This window comes from Maylandia zebra, linkage group LG14 (genome assembly GCF_041146795.1).
Source record: "Maylandia zebra isolate NMK-2024a linkage group LG14, Mzebra_GT3a, whole genome shotgun sequence".
Taxonomy (NCBI): Eukaryota; Metazoa; Chordata; class Actinopteri; order Cichliformes; family Cichlidae; genus Maylandia; species Maylandia zebra.
The window spans coordinates 2374099-2394605 of record NC_135180.1 but is presented as its reverse complement, the minus strand read 5'-3'; the positions used below and the strand labels follow the sequence as shown (position 1 = coordinate 2394605).

The following is a 20507-nucleotide window of genomic DNA, read 5'->3' as shown; positions in this document are numbered from 1 at the left end:
CTCCAATTTGTTAGGTTACGCTGACATCTGCTGGACAAAAGTGGAACAGCGGAAGTGGAGAAAAGACATGTAAAGTCTTGTTTAGTCGTAGCATGCTATCATTAAATTAGAGCTGAGGTCAGAAAGCCTTGTGGAGCCTCTCACTACATATTTTTTCATAATGAGGTTTATGGGTAAACCCACTCACCTGAGACTTATTGATCACATGGTTGGCCTCCAGCTGGATGGAGAATTTCACACCAAGTTCAGAGGAAAAGGAGTCCATGGGTGACAGGGTTCCAGAGGTCAACACAATGCTGTGCACAGACCCACTCAGGTCAGAAAAAGCCTTGGAGGTTCAAACACAGAGAGAGATCATGTATGCACGGCCAAAACACCTGATGTGATGGACAAACTGCTAATCCTTCTTTCATTAAAGTTACGGCTTTTTCCTGTGTGTAGCCTCAGTAATCAGTTATCAATCTAAGTCAGCCAAGTCGACCGTCTCACCACAGCAGGGTTAAGGCACCAGAAGCTCAGCGTCAGGACTTCAGCCTTGACCCGGACAGTCTGGCGTCTATTACGTGGCCGAACTATAAAGCCCTGGGCGTCGGGGACATCGGGGGGAGCCTGGTTTGTCCAAGCATAGCTCTTCTGCAGAGCAACACGATAGTCGTCAGCAAATCTACAAACACACACAGAACAAGCGATTAAACCGTTAAACCAGAACAAGAAGGATTCATCTATGGCAGCGGCATCACTTAGCTCACATCCAGAGCGTGTGTCTGACCTGCAGCTGTCTCTGAAGAGGAAGTCGAGCACCATGAAGAGGTTTTTGAGCACAGTTGCAGTAGGTGGGCTGATGGTTGGAATCTGCACCACGTCTTCTCTCCCATTAACGACTCCAACACGCTCCTCCTTCTCCAAGACTGCTGCCAGGTTTTGCTGTCACACAGAAAACGCAAGAACGGAACAGTGTTGTCCACACGACAGCCTGGCAATGTTAGCGTCGCCATGATTACAGGATGTTCTATGTTAGAATGAATGAACCGTTTGGTGCTGCCCATTCTGGTCGATATGCTGTGCGTACCTTCAGAATGTTGAAGGTGTCTGCAGTGATGCCCAAAGTGTGAAAGATGCCCACTATATCCTTCCCACTCCAGACTTTACCGGCAGTCTCATAGCCGCGCTCAGACATCAGGCTTTGGCTCTCCTGGATCCAGCTGGAGTGACAATCAAAAGACATCCTGAGTGCACGTGCTCGCTCGCATTAGGATGCGCAGAGAGACAAATGCAGTCACTGACTTGATCAGACTGTAGCAGAAGCCCCTGAGCAGCTCGTGTTTGGAACGTCGGATGTTGTTGTTGACCATGCTGTCCAGCTCGTCTCTGGACATCAGCAGACTCTTGTAGTCCAGTGTGTAGCTGGCGCTCTCCCTCGCACAGTCCTCAATGTTGTGGGCCTCATCCAGTACCAATATCTGGCCTTCCAGGTCAATCTCCATCTGGTGGAGATGGAAAGTAAGACAGAATCAGTGGCCTGCGATCTGGTTTGTTGGTGAGAGAAATTTACTCAAATCTATTTGTACAGTTTGAAATGTACACATTCAAAGTGGTTCACAGGCAAATATCAGGGAAAACGGAACATGGCGATCAGATATAGTAACAGTAGAAACTACAACAATGGTGTCATAGCTCTTTAATGTGGATTCATTAACATGCTGTAAAATTAAGTTGACTTTTGCCTCGTTTCCGTGGTTTTACATACGGAGTTTGCAACGCCACCACAGCCTGTAAAGCTTTTAAATGAAGGGGACAGGTTTCACCATCTTACGTCTACAAATCTGAGTTTGGACGTGGTCATACTGATGAAGTTACTTGAACAAATATTTTTGCTGACAGTCCAGAGCTGCTCCTCCCGCTCTTCCAAACTCTACTCACGCTTTCTCTGATCATTGGGTCCAGCAGGTAGTTATACGGACAGAAGATGATCCAGGCGCTCTGCATGAGCTCACGGGCAGCAAAGTAGGAGCACGAGCGAAGCCGTTTGCCCAGAGTCACCAGCTCCTCAATGTCCCAGGCTGCCCGCAACCCATGGACATGTTGTAGAGTGTTCTGGTCCCGCATCCTCTGCACACCGTGGTAGTAGCGGCAGGACCTTCCCTGCAACGCATGCACAGTGTTACAACAAGGTGTAACATCTCCTATATGTTACCAATTCAAAGGTTCATTTCTAAAACTGGGACTGTAAGATTTCGTAAAACATTGAAAAAACAGTCTTGATTTTTCTGAAACTCAAAGTTTGAAGCTTTTCTATTGAAATTCATCGTCCGAGCCACAGCCCCTGGCAACGTACTGGGATCACTGGCTTTCTTGTTTCCAACATGTGACACAAAACTGTAAAAACTAGTAAAAAAGAAATAAAAATCTGATTTGAACTTGATTCTAATGCTTTTACTTTTTCACAGCTACTCCACATGGTTACAATATCTAACATTTGTTGCATTTCTGTGTTGCTGTTCAGTCTCAAGTTTCCACTCTGTCCAGAGGTGACATACAGAACTTCAGAGGCTGCCTCTGATCAGGTGTTGCAGCAGCTTAAATGTCCTCACTCATACAGTGAATGTAAGCGGCGTGTAAAGAAGCGCCATCTCATGTACCAGCCCTCAGTTACTCTGTCAGCGAAGCTTTCGACGTCCCACCCTGTCCTTGGTGAATTTGCAAAGGTAACCTCTGACACAATAATAAAATAATCTCTGGATGAAACGGCGCGGTGCTACGCTCGACACTCTGCTGACACTGAGGCCTGTCTGCTGAAGGCGAGTTGGAGGATTAATGACCTCTCGAGCAGTCGGAGGGCGTTATGACTAACGATGGCATTAGCTGAACCATGAATCTCTGAGCGTGTGCAACATGGTAACCAGAGCCGACCCTGAGGTGATGAAGACACATTGTATGATTGACACACAGTAAGGGGTTAAGGCTGGGACAGTCATTTCATATGGGAAGCAAACACCTGCAACGACACTGTGATTGACTCCTTACAGCAGGCGCCTAAACTCTGCCCAGTTTAGGAGACTACAAGCGTCTCATGCCTCTAAAAAGCATTTTCCTCAGTGGCTCTGACAGAGTGTTAAAGTGTGTTCTTGCTGCTCCTCTGGGTCCTCTGATGGCAATTACAAACAGGCATGGGCAGTGAGCTGCTAGCTTGTTGGAGCAACGAGTGAATCTGCCTAACACATGTTGCAGGACAGATTCACTGCGAGAGTCTGCGTGTGTGTGTGTCAGTGTTCATCCTCACATCCTTGGCCTCCAGCAGATCCTTGCAGCGTTCATTGCGGTTTGCGTGAGGCACCACGTCTGGGTTGACACAGGTGTGGTCTCTGCTGGATAAGATGGTCATAGGCACGCCGCAGTAAAGGGTGCGCTTCAGCTCATGGGTGATCTGAGTTATCTGTTTATGTGTGCGAGTGCCAAAGAAGATCTTTGGAATCTTTCTTCTGCCATCTTTCTCTTTATCCTTCACGCCATCCTCGGTTGAAGCGCACGGGCACTGCGAGCAGGGTTCAGGAGCCTAGTGGGAGAAAATCATATAAATACTAATACTTGGCACTTTTGTTTAACAGCATGAACCAGATGTTGCTTCAGGAACTGAAAAACATGCCAATGCCAACTGTTGCTTTATGATAAATATCACTGGTCCACAGCAGAAATCAAAGGCCACTAGTATCGCAGTCTTAAATCTCATTTTCTTGCCTTAATTCTGGATTTTCTGGAATAAATAAGACACATTTTCTTCTCCATCACTGCTTGCTTTGGCCTAATATTATGTATGTGAACATTTTCAATGAATTATGAGGAATATCACAACCACCTCGACACCGTTTTGCTCCTTTGATAAACACACAGGCAAGCATAAAGAATTTGCATCCATACACAAGGTGTCCCGTCACTTTTCACCAGGTGACCTTCTCTCTCTCTGAAAGATGATAGGTCACCATTGTGGTGGCTGAAAAAAATCTAATTGGCTGTCCGGCGGCGCGGTGGATCCTTTTTTCCTCCGGGTCACAGGTGAAGTGCAGCCGGCATGGCTTATGAAACTGATACTCTTTATGTGTTCGGCCGGTTTTTGTTCCGTTTTAAGTCATCTGATCTTTGATCACTCGCACATATAATGTAAAACCATTGGCTTCTCCAGCCAGGAGAGTACAAATCATTATCAGTGTTATCAGCCTTTAATATTAATCTAGTCTCTCGGAGAATAAAGTTAAATGTATCCCAGCGAACTGATGAAAAGCTGATTTACAAAAACATTTATATATTCACTTAAATTCATTTATTTCTACCAGACTTTTTTCTTTAATAACATTTTGTAGTAGAAACATTTTCTGTGCTACATTTATTTTGAAACACCCCAGCTGAACACGCAGGTTATGGAGATTATTAACATTATATTTTATTTATGTAGCAAAAGTTCAAAAGAAGCAGCATCTCTTATTATAATTATGGGAGAGCCATTAGGTATTCATGTGTCATCTACACGGCTCTCCACCATCATCCACCCTGAAACCATCAAACACATCTTTGTTCACTTCAGCAACATCAGAGGTGTTTCTGCTGGTCTTTCAAACGTCTTATAGAGGATATGCAAAGTCTAAATTATATAAATTCATTAGTGCTAAAATGCTGAATGGTCTCATGCTCTGATCACCTGATCTGATTTGCAGCAGACGTCACAGTTGCTTAATATATATAAAATGCTACGATCTAGAAATCTAGCTCATTTCCATCTCCGTGGTCATTTCCTGGGCCCTACTAGAGTAGCTTTGCATTTTTTTTCCAGCATCATAATAAACCCTATTTATCTTATACTAAGCCTGGGTGCTCCTTCCATTCACCCTTAGTCTTTTAAACTTGTCTTCTTTTTTGCTGTAGTTCACAAACAAGGTTAGAACAGCAGCGTGCAGGGCAGTCTGAAGCTTTTCTCAAACATGCTGTGTTTAAGTCAGAGTTCTGTGCAAATTATATGAAGGATCCACGTAAGAATGACTGGTATGTGATGTCATGCGTTGCAGCTTATCACGAGGATGAGGAGGTAGCACTTCTGACGACAGACGAGCGGCTCCAGTTACCCGGTGGCTCAGATTTTCCTAACGTGTTTGCCCATCAAATATTACAATGTGTGTTGGAGTGCAGGCCAAAGAAAGCCCTGAGAGAGCCGCCTCTCAGAGTTAAGAGGGATAACGAGCCCTGAGCCCATGTGAAAAATAAACAGAGGTGCTGCGGGGCCCCAACACCAGTTCGAGTTACCTTTCTCTGCTGAAACAGTTACGCTCCACAGTCTGGGCCCCGGGCCCGATCACCTTACCTGCTGCTGCCACGTTAAATAGAGCCATCCAAATATCCTGCCCCAAGATGGCCAATAATTACTTATTCATTGGCAGGTGGGGGGAGGAGGGGTGGGCTGGAGCAGTGCAGAAGGGCTGGCTGATGAATAGAGGCCCTTGTGAAAAGCTGCAGCAGGAAACAGCTGACACAAGAGTATCCTTTTACGCGGCTGCCTCCTGAGATGCCAGGACAACAAGGCTTCGAGCCTGGCCCCACAGCCCAGAGCAGACACCCCCTAGAAAGGAATGCAGATAACTGGCAAAAAGGCCAAGAGGGGCACAACCCTGCTCAGCAACAACAGCATAGTCCTGAACATGGTTCTCTTCTGAACCTGGAGCAGCTCCGTTGGTGTTACTCTGAGTGTGCAGCTACCTGCGGGAATACCCTCATGCTCATCAATGCTCTTACTAACATTGCATTTACAGGTCCACTGCATGGCACAGAGGTACTTTCAGCTGCTTTGCTACACTAAGCCTGCAGGGCACACCTACTCTGCCAGGTGTAAGCGCACGCAGCAGCGAGAGCTCTGGAACTGACAGAACAGAGGTCAGCAGAGTTACCGAACACCTCCGAATATTCACAGGTAGGCTACTGTTGCTCTGCTCCCTGCCAACACCTGAGAGATGGAAATCTCACACTCCGGGGGGCCAGTCGGAGGGCACACAGGGGCTGCAGGCAGTTGATCACTGAGGTATCACTGGCGCCTCTCGCTGGACGCCAATTTGCTCCTCATTCCACAGCTTTCGAGAGGCCTGGAATTCATTCCAGTAAGGGTGGTCTTCAATAGCAAATAACTCTGAAGACATGACACCCAACACCCCCGCCTCCCGATATGGCCACAGCGTGCAGGTAGGGGCCCTGGCAAATACCTGCCCTCCAAAGCACCTGTTTATCCCTCGGGCGCAGTAACCAGCAGGTGAACCCCATTCAATATTTATCCCCGTGGCTTTCACAGATCAGCAGCCCAGGCGAGGCAAACCCTCTTAATTAAAACTGGAGCTTGCTTCAAAGGGCCCCATTCAGGCCGTCAGTCAGCGCTCACAGGACAAAAGAGCCCGGGTCACGTAGCTGCAGGGAAACCAGAGAAGGACGCACTTCTTCGTCTTCACTTTCCCTCCTCCTCTTTTTCCACCTCCCACCATCTGATCCCAGCCACACACCTGCGGCAGGTTACGATGAAGTTGTGAGAGTGTAACCACCTCTGCAAGCTGTGCTGCAGCATCCTAAAGCCAAGCACGCCTCAATCATTAGGAGCAACTTGGTAGTCTGTCCAGAGAGAACCTCCAGATATCCACTATTGATCACTTTTGTTTTTGCCCGTCCCGTTCACAATTATTGTCTGAAGGCCAAGAAAAATGCCCAATGGATTTGTTTTCCCAAGTGGATCATTATGGCTTTGCCAGACTGGTCCACCTGATTCATCTTTATTATTTATTTATTTTTTACTTTGAAGTTATTACAATCTGAACAGTTATGACCGAGGGATGGGAAAGATGTAGACAAAAGAAGGGCAAGAAGAGGAGAGGGAAAGAAAAACAGAGGGGAAGAGGGACAGAGAGAAAAGACGGGAAAAATCCACTGCTGCAAAAAAGAAGAAGAAAACAAACAAAAAAAGAGAAGAAGACGGTAGGAGAACCGCAGCAATAAGCAAGATGAGCATAAGTATAGAGGCAGCAGCCAGGCAATATAGTGTGTCTGTGAACACCTGTGCGCTTGTGCTCCAAAGGTTTCTACATGTAACGATCTAACAGTAGGTGTGGGGAGCCACAGCCCTGCCAGCAGGCATGGAGGAGATCTACTGATCACTAACGGTGCCGTGAGACCTTTGAGAACATGCTGTGACTGGTTCTGCTTCACACAGGACAGCGAGTAAAACTTCTCATTTGCAGGAGACGTCAGAACTGCTGACTCATAAGAAATGCTCTGCATGGAGAAACTTGTTCTATCTAATTCTTCAAAAAATTCAACACATTTTGAATATTCTCAGTAGAAGCAGCTAAAAGAAGCAGTCAGCTTATTAATCAAAGTAAATGAATCAGCTACTATTTTAATAATCGTCTCAAAACTGTTTGGTTTTTTTGCATCTTTTGCAACACAGTAGCTTGTTACATTTTTTACTAATATGACTTCACATACAGTAAAACTCCCCAAAATATATACCAACAAATATGACACAGGAGTGATGGTGTTGCTAGTTGTTCAACTTCTGTTTGAACAGGTTGTTTCCCTTTCCAGCAGTTTGAACTGAACGTTGGCCGTCTGACATGACAGCACTGATTTCCCTCATATTGTAAAACTGCAGACTTTTACAGACTCAACAACATGAAGGTAAACCAACAATGACGGCCTGTAATATTAATTATTCAGTCTGTTTATCCTTAATAGACCAAAGAAATAATACTACATGATGCTAAATACTACTGTTTCCTAGAGGGGTGTCACCATAACAATCACTAGGATCACGTCAACAACCCACCTATGATAACGCTGTAAATTCTAATTTTGTGAAGTCATTCGATTCAGACTCGGCGCCACGCACTTTCATTTTCATGTTAACAGAAAAGATAAATACAACCAGATTTCTGATGAATTTGACTCGTGACTTTTTTGCCATTACTTTGTTGTTTTGTAATGTTTCAGTAGTATTGTATAGATATTACAAGTGTTTGGCCCATTTTAGTCTCTGTTATAAAACGTTACATAAAAGGATCAGCGTAGTCTTGTATGTGCATGGATTCCTTACTCAGCTTTTCTGATAACTGCACTGCTGCAACACTGTTCAGACAAGTTCAACAGGTTATTTGTGATACTATCTATATATTACATTCCATAATACTGACAGATTTTCTTTCATTAATTAATTATGTTAGAGTCATTTTGTAGGGCTGACTGCTGATTACTAACTTTGTGTCTTTGAAAACAGGATGGTCCCATGTTTATCCACATTAGACATTTATTATGTTCAAATTCCTTTTTTTTGTGACACAAAAAGTTGATGGCACTCATATCCTTCCTCATGATTTCAATTCTTTTAAAGCCATTTGAAATAAAAACACATTTTATGGTGAAAGACATGAAAACAGCAGTGAAAAGTACACGCTGTTACATTTTCAGTTAGGCCGAAACAAGTTCGAGCCTCTGACCACAGTCTCTATCAATCTGGTGGAGTATACCGCCACCCAGTGGTGATGCTGATTATCTGAAAACCTCTAATATGATCGAAGCGAGAAAATCCACCATAAGAGGGTCAGCCCGTGGCACCGTGTAGCAAACCTTTAAAGCACAACTAACACCAGTGTAACGATGTCTCAGTGAGCCAGCACACAGGCTGGATCTGTCTCACACACAGCATTTTCACAAAGCCTCTGCAACAGAACATCTCAACTATCAGGCTCTGGTACGGTTGTCACGATACGGGAATTTCAAACAGAAGAAAACCACGGGGAAGATCGTGACCCCATCCTGGAACAACAAAAGCTGAAGAAGTCATATCCTGACTTGTTAACCTGTTAATTTTCAACAGATTTTCTAAACTCAAACAACTAATATTGGATTTAACAAAATAGGTATTTGAGATCAAGCTTTGGGGGGTTTATTGATTTACAAATTGTTTAAATCATTTCATTACACATGGTGAAGTTAATTACTGTTTAAGTTACTGTAGAATTCAAAAGAAGAGCATTCATGACATTTGGATGAAGACCGGTATTATAAATAAAGAAGCTATAATAAGCAGAGCGCTCACTGACAGACTGCAGCGATCACAGGCTGCATTGTAAAAATGACCTCACAGGTGGCTACAACAAAACAGGAAACACACTTTAATAAATGAATGTAAAAGCAGAAAAATTAGAGTTTGTCATGCTGTCTACATCCACCTGTCCCACTGCTGCGCCTCAGTCTGCAGCTCTGCTTTTGCTCTGATTGGTTCTCCACACTCTGAACTCTGATCAGCTTCACTTCCCCTGCTGCTCTGCACAGCCAGCAACCCTCTGCTTCTCCACGTGTCCGTGATCCGCTCTGTCACAGCTCAATATTCCATCTGCCAGTCGTGCAGTTTGCAATAATTATTAATCTTTTACCTGACTAGCGGCTATGTTAATAATAACAGATGGCTAATGTGGCTATCGGGTAATTGCTAATAGTTAAACAGCTAACGTTAACCCGTGTGCTGGTCAGGTTACCATTGATGATAACTGTTTAATATTTTAATGTGGTTGAAATGGGAGCTGATCTCTGAAATTCCTCCTAAAGTGGTGTTCAGTGTTATGAACTTTAACTACTTCAGCTATTAGTGAGGAGAGGACCTGTGAGCCTGTCTGGATCGTACTCACGCAGGAAGTAGAGGAACAACCGGGAGCTTGGTGTTTCGTCTCGGCATTCCAACTCTGAGGTCCCGCTGGCTGGTTTTCCAGCTCCGGCTCATCGTCTGTGAACACGACTCCCTTCTCCAGTCGCTGCCTTTTACGGCTCTGAGAAGCAAACACAGGAAACTTTACTGATCTGTGCATTTCTTATTCTAATGAAACCAGCACAGAAGCTGCTAATGCTGCATACGATCACTGTTTAAATGTAACGCAGAGTAAATCTGGTGTTAGTGAACAACAGGCATCGGTGCCTACCGTGTTCTCTGCAGTGCGGATGCGTTTCCTGTCTTGCTGGAAGTCATCATCTTTCACACAGTCGGAGCTGAGAGATGCCTGGAACTTCTCTGACAGTCGAGAGGCTAGAGACTGTTTTCTTCCTTCTTCTTCTGGGAGAAGCACTAAAACACAGAAACAACACATGCAAATGGATGTTTTATATACAGTTAGTAAGATAATCTTCCACACTGGTTTAATGAAATGCTTTAAGTGTCACAAGCCTCTGTGATGAGTCCTTTAACAACTGTGCCGTTGTTGGGAGGCACCTGTTGCTCCAAAACACTGGTGTTGGTTTTTAAGAGCTTAAATAATTTAACTAAATTAAATTGATGTAATTCGGACGCCAATCTCCTGGTTAAAAATGTGTGAATTTCCTTTAAGTCCACCAAAAGGATTCTAGAGAACGTATTACTTTATAACCGAGCTAATGAGGATACACAGGGTCGACTGACTATATAACAAAAACATTGTAACTGTGAGTCGTTGTCATTCTAATGCCAAAGTGAAAGTTATGCCGAGGTTAGCTGGTCGTTGTTGTAGTTTTTCTCTGTATGTTCTGCTGCTGCATTTCCAGATGACTTCATATAAAAACTAAAGTTAAGACTGGACTAATGGTCCCAGGGGGGGTTTTGAGTATCGATTTTCCGATTAAAATCGATTCTAGCTTGAAATGTGATATCAATTCATTAAAATCCTGAATCGATTTTTAAATATACATTTATTTAGCCTGAAACGCCAGAATCTCAGGTTAAACCTCACAAGCTTTCGACAGACACCAAACAGCTAAAGTGAGAGCAGGCACAGGGATTCTGCACAAAGACAAACGCAAAGCGCGGACCCGCCAACGCATCATGAGGTGTCGGCTTTCCCGACGGCGTGTCCGACCGTGGACGTGCCGTCGGGGCTGAAAGCCGACAGCTCACAGATTCTGATGCGTCTGATTGCGTTTACGTCTTTTTTTGCGTTAGATTCTGAGTGGCAGGTTTTGTCTCTCCAACCATCCCCCTGACTTTTCCTGTTTTGCTTCCACCACGGTGAAAATCGCACTTCCTGCAGAGCTCTCTGTCTCTCTGTGTACTTCGAGAACAGTTTCCCATCTAAAAATCTCTGTTTTCTGCATTATTCGCTTGCTTGTTACGCACCAGTCTACCGTTATGTACAGCGCTGTCGGCCAGTTTTTCTTTTTTTAATTTAACTGACTTCCAACAAGAAAGTCGTAATAAAATAACTTTGCACTTCTGTGTTTTATCCTCAGTTACTTTGACACAAAGGCATCTGCTGTGATGCTCACACCTCTGATGACGTCTCACAAGTGTCAGCTGTCTTTTTATAGATATAAAAATATAGAGATGTGCTGATAAATGCTCAGAATTATAATATTTCTGACTGTCTGAAGCAAAATTTTCCCGATTCAAATCAAATCAAATCGTGGATCGAACCGAATCGATCCTAGAAATCAGTGGCGACACCCAGCCCTAAATGGCAGTAACTGAAAGGGTGATTTAATTAAGGACATGTTCAAATATCAGTCATCCTTGGAACTGTTGTGATTGATTGGATAGTCCGTGCAAGGAGAGACATACCCACTCTCCCTCCTATTTAATTATTCTGCCCACAGAAATAACATTACTAATGCCAGAATTTCAGATTTGCTCGTCTGAATTTCTACTCGAATGCCCCTTAAAGACGGACTTTAAGTCAGAGCAGCCCAACCAGCCCCAATTTAACAATCAAAGATAGTGGCAGTGGACATAAACACCAGTAAAACTGTGAACCGTATCTGTGCTGACACAAATAAGCCATACACAGAGCACTGACCGGGTTCTGCAACGTTTTTAAGGACAAAAACCAAACGCTGCACTGTGTAACATAAAACTGCAGGTGATCAACAGCTAACTACGAGTTAATCGAGTGACTAGTGGCTGCAGGTACCATTGTAACAACAGGAGTACAGGTTCAGGTACTGTATGTTTCACAACTAAAACCCAGGTCTACTTACTGGGTTCTTGTGCTGAAGTCGACGGCTGAGCCGTGTCTTTAGAGGGTGACACAGTGAGGTCCACAACAGCATGTTTGTCTGCTGCTGTTGCCTTGTTCCTGCTGGATTTGCTGTGACACCCACACTTGCAAGACGTGGGGGAGTCGGACTTGTGGCTCTTGTCTGGACCGGTGCTTCCTCCTTCCTGCAGTTTGGCTATAATCCGATAGTGAAACAGAGAACTGTCAGTAACATTGACCCTGAGTGGCTATTAGTTTTTTGGGTATAAGAAAAAATGAAATTATACTTACAAGAAAACAGTAAGAACAAAAGAAATGAGTCAGTGGTTAAACTAAAGTCTTAATTTACCCATTTTGCTCAATATTTTTATCACATGAATCATAATTTAAAATAATCCGTACTGATCTTAATCCATTGTTTGAAATAAGTCATTTTAGCTCCCTCATCATTACCTTTAATCTAATATTGTTTTAATAGGCTGCCAATCATAAACAAGAGGTACAGTGGGGCAAAAAAGTATTTAGTCAGCCACCGATTGTGCAAGTTCCCCCACCTAAAATGATGACAGAGGTCAGTAATTTGCACCAGAGGTACACTTCAACTGTGAGAGACAGAATGTGAAAAAAAAATCCATGAATCCACATGGTAGGATTTGTAAAGAATTTATTGGTAAATCAGGGTGGAAAATAAGTATTTGGTCAATAACAAAAATACAACTCAATACTTTGTAACATAACCTTTGTTGGCAATAACAGAGGTCAAACGTTTACTATAGGTCTTTACCAGGTTTGCACACACAGTAGCTGGTATTTTGGCCCATTCCTCCATGCAGATCTTCTCGAGAGCAGTGATGTTTTGGGGCTGTCGCCGAGCAACACGGACTTTCAACTCCCGCCACAGATTTTCTATGGGGTTGAGGTCTGGAGACTGGCTAGGCCACTCCAGGACTTTCAAATGCTTCTTACGGAGCCACTCCTTTGTTGCCCGGGCGGTGTGTTTTGGATCATTGTCATGTTGGAAGACCCAGCCGCGTTTCATCTTCAAAGTTCTCACTGATGGAAGGAGGTTTTGGCTCAAAATCTCACGATACATGGCCCCATTCATTCTGTCCTTAACACGGATCAGTCGTCCTGTCCCCTTGGCAGAAAAACAGCCCCATAGCATGATGTTTCCACCCCCATGCTTCACAGTAGGTATGGTGTTCTTGGGATGCAACTCAGTATTCTTCGTCCTCCAAACACGACGAGTTGAGTTTATACCAAAAAGTTCTACTTTGGTTTCATCTGACCACATGACATTCTCCCAATCCTCTGCTGTATCATCCATGTGCTCTCTGGCAAACTTCAGACGGGCCTGGACATGCACTGGCTTCAGCAGCGGAACACGTCTGGCACTGCGGGATTTGATTCCCTGCCGTTGTAGTGTGTTACTGATGGTGACCTTTGTTACTTTGGTCCCAGCTCTCTGCAGGTCATTCACCAGGTTGCCCCGTGTGGTTCTGGGATCTTTGCTCACCGTTCTCATGATCATTTTGACCCCACGGGATGAGATCTTGCGTGGAGCCCCAGATCGAGGGAGATGATCAGTGGTCTTGTATGTCTTCCATTTTCTGATGATTGCTCCCACAGTTGATTTTTTCACACCAAGCTGCTTGCCTATTGTAGATTCACTCTTCCCAGTCTGGTGCAGGTCTACAATACTTTTCCTGGTGTCCTTCGAAAGCTCTTTGGTCTTGGCCATGGCGGAGTTTGGAGTCTGACTGTTTGAGGCTGTGGACAGGTGTCTTTTATACAGATGATGAGTTCAAACAGGTGCCATTCATACAGGTAACGAGTGGGGGACAGAAAAGCTTCTTACAGAAGACGTTACAGGTCTGTGAGAGCCAGAGATTTTCCTTGTTTGAGGTGACCAAATACTTATTTTCCACCCTGATTTACGAATAAATTCTTTACAAATCCTACCATGTGAATTGATGGATTTTTTTTTCACATTCTGTCTCTCACAGTTGAAGTGTACCTCTGGTGCAAATTACTGACCTCTGTCATCATTTTAGGTGGGGGAACTTGCACAATCGGTGGCTGACTAAATACTTTTTTGCCCCACTGTATAAACACCAAATCGGTGGGGCTTCTATACTCACAGCCAGAGCTATGAGCGGCTCTGGCACCATAAAGAGTTAAGAGCAGAAAAACTTTAAGACCTGGTTTTAGACTCACAGGGAGTCTTCGTCCATACGCTAAGCTAAACAGTTTTATGAGTATCCACTGGAGCAGTTTAAATGTGACAGAAAAAGCAGATTTCATTGTATAGATAAAGTGCAAGTATATCATCCAACTTGAATTTTACATGTACATGCACTCAGTCATACCAGGCTTACCAAACTGTGCATGCTGCCAACCCAGGGCTGAACAAAGCAACGCCAAGCTCTTTCCACTTCCAGTTGGAGACTCTAGTAAACAGTACTGCCCTGTGTTCAAACCTCGTACAATCTACAAAACAACAGAGAAGAGCTAAGTTAAAACATACAACGCTGAAGTGAAAAACAATGAAATGTCCACTACAGCCACGGTTTATGCTCCACATTATAATGTTCAGGGTGATTTTTGTTTTAACCAGTTATCACGTTCCCTGCGAGCTAATGTGAATGTGAGATTAGGATCTTGGAGGACTGTACAGGAGTATGTCTAGGATGGGTGAAAACCTCCCTTCGCCTATCTCAAGGGAAACATGTTATTAAGCTTGCAGGTGTAGCAGTCTGTTTGCTTTGTGCAAAGGGTACATGTGGCTGTGCAACCATACCAAACTTTATGAAGAACTTAGGGAGAAGACCCAAACTTACATTTTCAAAATGCAAATACATGCATAAGTCAGACAAAGGAACAGCGAGGTTTGCAGGATCGTAGTAGAAACTATGCTATGATTGCATGTTGTGTATTTAGCTTATAATAAAGTGGTTTTCCTGTAAAAATTGTTTTGATATCCAAACTTAAAAAAAAAAATCAAGAAAAAAAACACATTACTAAATAATAATGTATAATGAACGGTACTAGTAGTGAGTCAGATCACAGCAGACTGTTGTTTTTTTTGGTAAAATATTTTAATAATGTAGTGAAGCAGTGCATCAGGAGGTGAGCGTCATTTAATCAGCATTAAGTGTGGTTTTGAGTTTTTTCATGACCAGAGACATTGAAAGAAAGACACGTGTAGCCTGGCACAGCCTCTGTCACTGCACAAGCAAGCACAGATGGATGCGACTCACTAAATTCATCATAGCCAGCTGGGACGGGTAAGCCTTGCAGGGGAAGTGGATCTTCACCCCTCCAATGGTGTACTCCACTGGTGATGAAGTCATGCTCGCCTGTCCCGACAAAAGTTCAGAGTAACACGAGTTAGGTGTGTAAGGTACAGTAACATACAACTAACGCACTACGAAGTAGCCTGCAGTAGTTACACTATTTCTTCTGTCTGAAGACGTCACCCAGATAGGTAAAGCTGGAGAAAGTGATGCGTTAGCTTGAACGTTTTTGCTCGAATACCAAGCAAGAGCTAATACTACGAGCTGCACCATTACTGTACTACTAGAGTATCCCATGGTTACACTGGTCACGCCTGTCACTAAAGACATATATTTGCATATTTGTAAACAAAACAGCAAAATATACAGCTGTTTACATCTTCTTTACTTACTGTGATTCTTCCCGCTCTCACAAATCACGGTAAGGATCCGGACAGGAAGTCGGCTACATTGCACATTAAAACTTCACGCGAAAGCTTTCAAAATAAAACTGGTATTGGAAAAGATCACGAAACATGTTGTACGTTAAATGCCCATTTGCTCTATATTCTTTTGACATGTTAACTTATACAATTCTCAGAAGTTAGGCAACGTTAAAAATACGTGTGCAATAGTGTGTACAATAATGTAAATTCATCCCGCTATTTTACGCTTTTATTATGAATAGTTAGCGCTGACCAGTGACTGCAACTTATGTGGCTACAAAACGCCGGAAATTACGTCAGTAAACATTAGCGCCGTTGACTGGAGAGTCACGTTGTTATTCCCGGAAGTTTAGCGGGCAATTGGAAAAAGTGAAAGGAGGCCGACGGTGCTGCATTTCAGTAGTGATCAATAAATGCATTGATCTGCAATAACTTGTATACCAGAGTGGAGTACATGTAGTTAAATCTATGTATATCTAACTATTATATAATATTCAATAATCAGTGATAGCTTCTTGACATATTTAAGCTTTCATTACCACATTTCTTTTACCATACTTATTTTATTTATTATTTTTTTAAACATTGCATGCTAACCAGCAGCAGTCACAACTTAATATTTATTGTTGTCATTTTGATTGAATAGAATAAAGTTGGCTAATATTTCACTCGATAATGTTTCCATGTTTTTAAGAGTTTTTTTTCTTACAAAGTAGCATCAGGGCCCCAATAATAAATATAGGTATAAATTAGGGGTGCAACGATATTCGTATCGATATTGAACCGTTCGATACAGTGCTTTCGGTTCAGTACGCATATGTATCGAACAATACAACATTTGTAATTTATTTCATCAACTTTCCTTCTGACGATGCTGTCTGTGTTGAGCGCTCAGTGAATCTGCGTTCGACTACTCCGCCTAGGCTGCACTGTTGAGCGCAGATCCACTGAGCGTTCAACACAGACAGCATCGTCAGAAGGAAGAGCGCAGGGCAAGCTAGCTAGACAGAAGTTAAGCTCTCCTTGCAACATGGCAAATTGAACCTCCCCCACCCTCATTCAGATCTGGCATTTGGAATTATTTTGGTTTTCATGTGACGTATGACCCTAAAGGTAAGCGCGTCATGGACTAAAGTAAAACAGTATGTTGGATGTGCCACGCAATGCTCAATTACATGGGTGGGAACTAGTGTGTTAGCACAGTTAGCTCGTTAACGTGTTGGCCGTCTAGCCCCACGCAGGGGTAGCTCATTAACGGAGATTTGCCGTGTTGTGGCGTTAACGTCATTTCAACGAGATTAACGCTGACAGCACTAGTGGGAACACAACGAATATGACTGCACATTTACGCCGACATCATCCTAGTGCAAAGACAAGTGGAAGCAGACAAAAACAACAAGCACGCATGCTACAAACTTTACCCGAGTCATTTAGGCAGCCGTTAGCACATGATTCTCCTTATGGGGACCTGATATGTTTAATATTGTGGCGAGCTCAGACAAGGAGGAGACGGAGGTATCGTTTGGTCTTGCTTCCCGTGAGCTAGCCAGGGAGCACAGCCGTTTATTGACATCTGCAGAAGAACACTGCCGCTAGCTAACTGCTCAGCGCAGTAACGCACAGCAACAACAACACACAGGGCGCCCTCTGACCCTGGAAGGACACACCGTTGCAGCGAGAGGGCGTCACCCGTCACTATGGCAACATAAACAAAACATAACTGTACAAACAGAACCCCGAACAGCCCTGACCCGCTACAATATGCTGCTGAGAATATATCCCAGAAGAAGCGGATAGTATAGCTTTTATTTTGGAAAGAGACATTTCTCTGTAATAAACTCTCTTTTCCAAAGATGAGTGATTCCTCAATCAGATACAGGGCTCGCAAAATCGCTAGCCCGACGTCCCGGGGCTAGCGATTTTTCCAGTCGGGCTACCAAAATCTATCTCTGCCCTGCCCGTCGGGCTATTGTAGGAAGGAAAAATATATGTCAATGCTTTTGCATTCTTTCGGAAATGTAGCTGGGTAATTATGTCATTGGCATCGGTGAGCCACTGTCAATATGTGACATATTGTAATTGCGTTTGAATTTGCGCTTGTTTTTTGCTTTCACTTTGCAATCGTGCGAACTGTGTATAGAGAGCGACAGCACTGATCTGTGAGTGATGATAATTTGTGCACCAATTCCTCTGACATCGTCTTATCAATCGTTAGCTTACTATGCAAACATGACAAGTGAAATCTCCCGCAGCAAGCTTAAACATGTGAGAGGTTGATCACGCAGAGAATCGCTGACCGTTATGTGAGTGCGTGTGTAAAAGCAGCAGGATATATATTTTAGTTCTGCTGAGCCAAATAAGACAGGTCGGGGTGAAGAAGTGACAGCCAAAGAAAAGCTTACCACAAAACGGAGAAGTTATGACAAATCAGACTATAAGGCAAAAAGAAAGTGCAGCTTTATGGTTTCATGGACAAAAGAATTTCTGTGGCTGCGATATGACGAGCTATATAACCAGGGCTGCACATAAGTGGTCCGCAGGTGCGCATTCGCTGTCAAAAAACCCAAAAAAAACCGCGCACAAGATATGAAGTTGCAACGCGTGTTTGCGTACATAAGATTTTCTGGAGGAGGACAGACATTTGTTTAAAACTCTTAAAGATGTCGAAGAAGCTCCTTTAAGCAATTACTTTGGTGTTCCTCTACCTCCAAAGAAATGTCAGAAGGAGTCCGAACCACAAAAGAAGCATGTATTCTCGGAAAAGTGGTTGCAGGAGGTGAGCTGGCTTCAAACAAATGATGAACGCACAGATGTGGTGTGGAATGTGCCGTGAAAATCCCACTCTAGCGGACAACAACAGTGCTTTTTATATGGACGCAAACGCGCGTTGCAACTTCTTATCTGGTGCGCGTCTTTTATTTTGACAGCGAATGCGCACATGCGGACCACTTATGTGCACCCGTGTAAATAACATAATGTTCTGCCGGGTGTGTTGTTGGTTTTCTCTCGATTTCTGAGTCGACAAGCGCCTTTGTTACTGGGACCAGTCATTTTAAGAAAGGCCCCCATTAGAACCCATGAGAAATGCAAGAAACGCATTATTGCTCAGTCTGCAATATCTTTCCCAGAACAAACACCAATTGCAAATAACAGACTAAAAATAAACCTGAAAAATCTGTTTAGAACAGCTACTATGTTGCAAAGAGTGAACTACCACTGGCACAATGTAGCAGTCTTTGCAAACTTCAAACAGCAAATGGCCTCGATCTTGGTTCCACTTGTCTCTTACCCGTGACTTCAGTGGAAATTTCAAATTCAGGATCTGACACAGACTGATTCATGTCCTACACAGTTCTTACAAGTTCATAGAAATTTCTGTTCAACTAGAACCAAGTATTTGAGTTGATGATTGTAATTTTTATACAATTTTGTAATTTGTGTTTCAACAATTTTTTGATTAATGTTTTGTTTCCTTTACAATATTATACATTAATGTATAATATTGTAAAGGAAACAAAACATCAATCAAAAAATTGCTCTATTTTTTATTCGGGCTACTTACATTTATTTTGGGCTACCAAAAACTGAAGAGTCCCTACCCGAAGGGCTACCAGGGATTTTGAAATTTTGAGAGCCCTGAGATATATTTATTTTTTTAATTACTTTTGTTTCAGCAACATTAAATTTAAAAACTGTACTTTTGAGTTAAAATATATATTTATAATTTTAATAAATGACAAATTAAAAAGGCATGAACATTTTTTTTGTATCAAAAAAATATCGAACCGTGACACCAAAGTATCGAACCGAACCGTGAATTTTGTGTATCGTTGCACCCCTAGTATAAATGATCAAATTTCAATACTAAGGTTGAAATACTATTTTGAGATATAAGCTGAAAAATATTCTCAGAGTAAAGTCCAAATAAGAGTTTCAGAATAAAATTCAAATGTGGAAATTAAAGCCTTCTAGAAAATGCCTTGTGTAGATGAGATGGTGAAATTGTACTTCATAATCGGTTTTAGTCAAAGGAAATGATTTCTCTTTTAGCGCATCAACACAGTGTGGTGATAAATATAATGACATTGAAGAGGTGGTGCAGAAAGTTGGAACTGTTCAGAAGGAAAAACCACAAAACCCTGGAAGAGTTGGAGAGATTTGTACAAAATGAAATGGCTGACAATGGGCAGATGCAAGGACACTGATGGTAACACCCTTGTACAAAAAAGAGGATGTGTGTTGAACCACAAACTCATCTACACAAGGCATTTTATAGAAGGTATAGGAGCCGTGAAGGTTGTTTGCCTTGAAGCAACAACTCAAAATAGTATTTCGAGTTTAACCTTTTTTCTGAATGTGATGATATGGTTTTGATGTGTGTTTGGGAGTTTTATCTTGTTGGAACACCTAATTGTATCCAAGTTTCAACTGTCTTATTTGAGGGGAAGTTAAAGTATTTTTCTTCATTATTCTGTCCATGGTGTGCAATGTACCACTGGCAGCAAGATAGCCCCAGAGCATGACACCACCACTACTATGCTTGACAGTTGGTACAGTTGCTGTACAGTTGTTAAAACCTAGCATATCTCTTATCGTGCAAATGTCCGCTTCCCACATGCACGATTGATTTTGGAACAAGACAACATCTCGTGATCAGCAATGTCCTAGTCCATAGCCATGTAAAACTCGCTTCACTGTGGATAGCAATGCTGGTTTTCCAGTAGTTTCCAGTTCTTGACATGTTTGAGCGTTCGTGGTTCCTGGGTTGCTTCTGCACA

General features: G+C 43.0%; 1 protein-coding gene across 1 annotated transcript in view; it reads right to left on the bottom strand.

Annotated features, from left to right (window-relative positions):
* Window positions 1–15795, bottom strand: part of brip1 (BRCA1 interacting helicase 1) — a 42542-nt gene extending 26747 nt beyond the window's left edge. Inside the window, exons 1-13 of the mRNA XM_004537977.4 lie at window positions 15697–15795; window positions 15269–15367; window positions 14387–14498; window positions 12010–12204; window positions 9990–10132; window positions 9702–9839; window positions 3281–3553; window positions 1921–2142; window positions 1285–1484; window positions 1070–1202; window positions 770–924; window positions 490–664; window positions 188–328 (exon numbers count right to left, since the gene is read on the bottom strand). Of these exons, the coding sequence (XP_004538034.3) occupies window positions 188–328; window positions 490–664; window positions 770–924; window positions 1070–1202; window positions 1285–1484; window positions 1921–2142; window positions 3281–3553; window positions 9702–9839; window positions 9990–10132; window positions 12010–12204; window positions 14387–14498; window positions 15269–15361 (1980 nt within the window). The 5' untranslated portion in view covers window positions 15362–15367; window positions 15697–15795. The remainder of the gene's footprint in view (window positions 1–187; window positions 329–489; window positions 665–769; window positions 925–1069; window positions 1203–1284; window positions 1485–1920; window positions 2143–3280; window positions 3554–9701; window positions 9840–9989; window positions 10133–12009; window positions 12205–14386; window positions 14499–15268; window positions 15368–15696) is intronic.
* Between the last annotated feature and the right edge of the window lie 4712 nt (window positions 15796–20507).